We start from the raw sequence: 5,033 nt of genomic DNA on the forward strand, positions 1-5,033 counted from the left end.
TTCAGAATCCATTCTATTCTTTCATTCTTTATAATAAATAAATAATAGTAAAATATAGGGCAGTATAAATGGGGGAGGTGAATGAATTTAGTAAGTAATAACTATTTTGGTCAAAGCAGAGGTGGAGAAATTGTGGATGTGAACACAGACAGATACACACACGTAAAAATAAACGATTACTATAATTATATCAAATCATATATCAATATTATATATATATAAGAACTAATAAGAAGTGTGTATTATTCATGTGCACTAGTGCGTCTGCGTGTGGTGTGTGTGTGTGTGTGTGTGTGTGAGAGAGAGAGAGAGAGGTTTTGGCTAACTGTGTATGAAAGGAAAAGCCGAAGACAAAGCCGGCTAAAACTCTGTTCACAATACACGGTGTTTTGTCAATTAGATTCTACAATCTGTCAAAACTAAATTACTGCAACTTCCCCTAAATTTGTTTCCGGCCCTTTTTCCTTATATTTTTCTTCTTGTTTTTTAACTTCAAAATCTTGCACTGTGTGCTGAGTCTTCTTCATCTTTGTTGCCCCCTGTTGTTAATGTTTACTTCCTTTTTGTTCTATAGAAAAGGATCATAGAAAGCTTGGATTTTTATTGAATTCAGACCATACCCAATTCAATTTTTGGGGGTGTTTATGGTGGGATTGAATTGAAGAAATGAGAAATTAGTTTATTGTTGGTGTAAATCTGGTTTGGTTAAAAACAAGGGTTGAAGGAAGATTTGATCTTTGAGAGAGATAGATGGGCTGTTTTCCTTGTTTTGATTCAAGAGAAGAGCAGAAGCTCAATCCCAATAAAGATAGGGATGATCACAATGAAGTTCAAACAGCTATCCCTTCCAATATATCAAAGCTATCTTCTGGTTAGTTTGTAGTCTCAGTGTTAATTCTTCATTTTTTTTGGCTTTATTGTTGGCGATTTTTATTATTTAATTTTGTGCTTTCATGTGGTTTGATCTGATCTTTGTACTTTGGGTTGATAAACAGTTGATTTCTGTTTGCTTTGGGTTTTTGATTTATGATGGTTTCGTATGATTAGTATCGATTGGTTATCCAATTCGGTTTGTTGTAGACCCCATAGTTCTTTGATAGGAGTAAGTGAAAATAGTGGCTGGCTCGTCCTTTTACTTATTGGATTAGATCTTAAGGGGCACTGTGATTTTTATTTTATTTTTATCTTGATCTGATATAAGTTTTAGGAAACTTATCGTGTAACTGTTGCAAATGATATTCAGTACTTCATCAGTCACCATGACTCAATACTTTGATTCCTAATTAGAAGAAATCAGGACACTCTGTTTGCTATGAGTTGACATTGTTCGTTTTAATCTGTAGACTTTAATGCACGCGTAATCTGGAACTTCCTCTAGTGATGTGCTTGTTTGTGGGCCCTTGAGTGTGTCTTCTAATGGATAAATGGTGGTTTTGATTGTACTTTGCAGGGGGAGATAGGCTGAAGTCGAGGAGCAATGTTGGCCCTAAGAGGGAGGCATCAGCCCTGAAGGACTTGCCCGATTCTCAGATTGCTGCGCAAACATTTACTTTCCGTGAACTAGCTGCTGCCACCAATAACTTCAGGCCAGAGTCTTTCCTAGGAGAGGGAGGATTTGGACGTGTATACAAAGGGAGGCTTCATAATGGTCAGGTAAAATTCCTCATCATCTCTCAAATTAACCTGAGAAAACTGGGTATAAAATAGTGTCATGCATTTGACTTTCAGGTTGAAATGAGGTCGTTACTATTTCAAATTATTTAATCTTCTCATAAGGTGCTGGAGCACGTTAGGCTTACGTTTGAATTACTATTTCAAATTATTTAATCTTCTCATAAGGTGCTGGAGCACATTAGGCTTACGTTTGAATTATTGCACCAAAGGCTGTGCTGTTGTTAGCAATCACTGATTTCTTAGCCGAATTGTGGTTGCATTATCTTAACTTCTGTTACCTGATTTAGTTAGGATTTAGGAAACTGCTCAGCCAAGTTACATTTGCTCAAGATAAGTAAAGATCAGAGGTTACGGTTAGGATATTGCTTGCATGCAGTCTGTGTTTCATGGACTAGTAAGCCTCTTAGCATTGCTAGACTGCTGAAACTAATACTTCTAACTCAGATTGAGTGTATCAAAGCTTCTAACAAAAGTGTGTAGGTGTCACTGATGTATGATGTAGTGTAAATTTGGACAAGATATGGCTACAATTTCGTTGCCTATCTCGTTTTTACAGTTAGTGCATTTATCAGAGTTTTGTTTGTAAAATTTATGGTTGGCGATATAGGCGTGGGTGAGAGTATTCCTGAACTACATTATGTCACACTCAACTATTGGGGTTGGTTAGTTTGCCATCCTTGAAGAGGTATCTCGTCCTAAATGATGTTCTCATTTTTGTTGGTGATACTTGCTTTGGCAGGTTGTTGCTGTTAAGCAGTTGGATAGAAATGGGCTTCAGGGTAACAGAGAATTTCTCGTTGAGGTTCTAATGCTCAGCCTTCTCCACAATCCTCACTTGGTGAATTTGATGGGTTATTGTGCTGATGGGGATCAGAGGCTTCTGGTATATGAATTTATGCCGTTGGGATCATTAGAAGATCACCTCCATGGTAAGGCTTGGAGCTATTCTTGTCAGATTTTGTTTCGCTATAACTTTCAGAAATCTCATGCCTATTGCACGTTGTGAAGCATGAGTCTTTTGCTGCATATGAGATTATATTTTCAGTTTTTATCATTACTCTGTTAGAAAGTTATTGTTTTGTCTGAAATGACACACGATCTGGATAAAGGCACATACATACTTAATGACATGACCTTTTATAATTTTCCGCAACTATTGATGAAGAGATCTGCTATCTCCAAATGGGACTTAGGGGTTGTTTGGCTAAGCTTATAAGTTGTTTAGGAGCTTATAAGCTCTTGAAAAGTGTTTGACAATTTGTTTTCTTGATGTGCCATTCTCTTTCTTTAGATTGCATCTGGAAATATGTAAATACAGTTAATATTTAGTCAGTTATCAAATTACCTAAAATGCTCTCTACATCTTTTCTATCCTTATCAATTATATCTATTTTTATGAAGATAAAAAAAAACATCTCGTGTCTCTCCCCTTCCCTCATGAGTGCAGTTCCATTCATACACACCCATCCTACCCTCGCGTTTTATCTAAGAATGTCTAATTCAGCATATATTTTCTTGTCTGTTGTTATTTTGAAGTTATAAGCTGAAAAGTGAAGTGTGAAAATAGGTCGTGTATATTTTCCGTCGATGAATATTTTGCTCTGATTTAGTTTGGGAAAGATCAGTTTGTCCACATTTCTTGGTATCGTAATAAAGTTAAGTATAATTGTTCAGATCTTCCACCCGACAAAGAGCCCCTTGATTGGAGCACAAGAATGAAGATAGCAGCCGGTGCGGCTAAAGGATTGGAGCATCTCCACGACAAGGCGAATCCTCCTGTTATTTATAGAGATTTCAAGTCGTCCAACATATTACTAGGCGAAGGGTTTGTTCCAAAGCTTTCGGACTTTGGACTGGCGAAGCTGGGTCCTACAGGGGACAAGTCACATGTATCCACCAGGGTGATGGGAACTTATGGTTACTGTGCTCCTGAATATGCTATGACAGGGCAATTGACAGTAAAGTCGGACGTTTACAGTTTTGGAGTTGTCTTCTTAGAGATCATCACGGGGCGGAAAGCCATTGACAGCACCAGACCTCAGGGCGAACAGAACCTCGTTGCATGGGTAAACCCATGCGCTACTCTTTTATCCATTCTATGTTGAGTCTGTAGTTTCGGGTGTCCCAGTGAATTAGCATGTTTTTGGGTGGTGCGTGCAGGTGCGGCCGTTTTTTAACGACCGTAAAAAGTTTGCTAAATTGGCAGATCCGAGGCTGCAAGGAAAATTTCCGATCCGTGGGCTTTATCAAGCCCTAGCCGTGGCTTCCATGTGCATCCAGGAACAGGCTGCTGCTCGTCCCTTGATAGGTGATGTGGTAACGGCCCTCTCTTACCTAGCAAATCAGTCGTACGATCCGGGTCATAGCAACAAAGACGAACGTGGCGGGAAGCTACTGAGGAACGAGGAGGGCGCTGGGTCTGGAAGAAAATGGGATGTGGAGGGAGGATCCGAGAGGGATGACTCTCCTAGAGAGACCGCCAAAATGTTGAACCGCGACCTCGACAGGGAACGAGCTGTTGCAGAGGCGAAAATGTGGGGCGAGAACTGGAGAGAAAAGAGGCGCCAAACCGCGCAAGGTAGTAGTTTTGATGCCAACAACGGCTAGCTCTGCTTCTGCTGCTACATTATAGATTCCCATTTTACCCCCCCCAGCTTCCCCTTTGTCTGTGGAAGAAGCATCACCATTTAATGGAGTTGAATCTTTTTTTAGAGGTCTCTCCATCCACAAAGAGTGTATATTTTCGATAGCAGAAGCTGTGCAAGTTTTGAGAGTAAAAGCAGTTGCGCTTCTGCTGTTTGTAAAGCTTATGTGGAAGTCTGAGGGATTTCTTGTGTCTAACTTTCAACTCGTTCATGTCTCATGCCACTATTTTTGCTTCTTCTCTCTTTGCCCTTCGCTTCAATTTATATTTTGAAATCTCTGAGTGTTTAATTTGCATAATTAAGATCTTGATTGGTAATCCGGCCCACATTTAATTATCCAAATGAGTTATCAAACAAGTTGGGTGAATTATTTAAGGGTTAATAGTGTTTTATGTCTCGAATTTTAAGCGTTTTCTACAAAATGTCTCGAATTTTCATTTTCTCCTAAAAATTCCTGAACTTTCAATTTTTCCATAAAATGTTCCGTTATACAAAATTCGATGACAGAAAGATGATAAAAAAACCTCGAACATTTAGCATTTTTCAACAATGGTGGTTCCCAATATGATTTTTCAATAATGGCGGTCCCCAAAATATTTCTTTCGGCTAGATAATTCATTTTTTTGTCACCGAATTTTGTATAATGGGACATTTTGTAGAAAAAACTGAAAGTTCAAGGTTTTTAAGGAGAAAATAAAAGTTCGGGACATTTTA

At 38.7% G+C, this 5,033-nt stretch overlaps 1 protein-coding gene across 1 annotated transcript; it reads left to right on the plus strand.

The window, feature by feature from the left end:
• Positions 1-214: 214 nt before the first annotated feature.
• LOC130995670 (serine/threonine-protein kinase PBS1) lies at positions 215-4,556 on the plus strand. The gene is made up of 5 exons (XM_057921042.1): positions 215-871; positions 1,451-1,653; positions 2,414-2,603; positions 3,349-3,740; positions 3,835-4,556. The coding sequence occupies exons 1-5, from the start codon at positions 751-753 to the stop codon at positions 4,279-4,281; spliced, it is 1,353 nt and encodes a 450-aa protein (XP_057777025.1). The 5' UTR covers positions 215-750; the 3' UTR covers positions 4,282-4,556.
• The last annotated feature ends 477 nt before the right edge of the window (positions 4,557-5,033 follow it).

Source organism: Salvia miltiorrhiza, chromosome 7 (genome assembly GCF_028751815.1).
Source record: "Salvia miltiorrhiza cultivar Shanhuang (shh) chromosome 7, IMPLAD_Smil_shh, whole genome shotgun sequence".
In the NCBI taxonomy this organism is placed as follows: domain Eukaryota; kingdom Viridiplantae; phylum Streptophyta; class Magnoliopsida; order Lamiales; family Lamiaceae; genus Salvia; species Salvia miltiorrhiza.

Bases quoted from the DNA above. Each gene is read 5' to 3' on its own strand.
- LOC130995670 (XM_057921042.1), top strand. From the start codon at position 751: ATGGGCTGTTTTCCTTGTTTTGATTCAAGAGAAGAGCAGAAGCTCAAT. The intron at 1,654-2,413 runs GTAAAATTCCTC...TTGCTTTGGCAG, and splicing joins GGAGGCTTCATAATGGTCAG to GTTGTTGCTGTTAAGCAGTT. The intron at 2,604-3,348 runs GTAAGGCTTGGA...ATAATTGTTCAG, and splicing joins ATTAGAAGATCACCTCCATG to ATCTTCCACCCGACAAAGAG.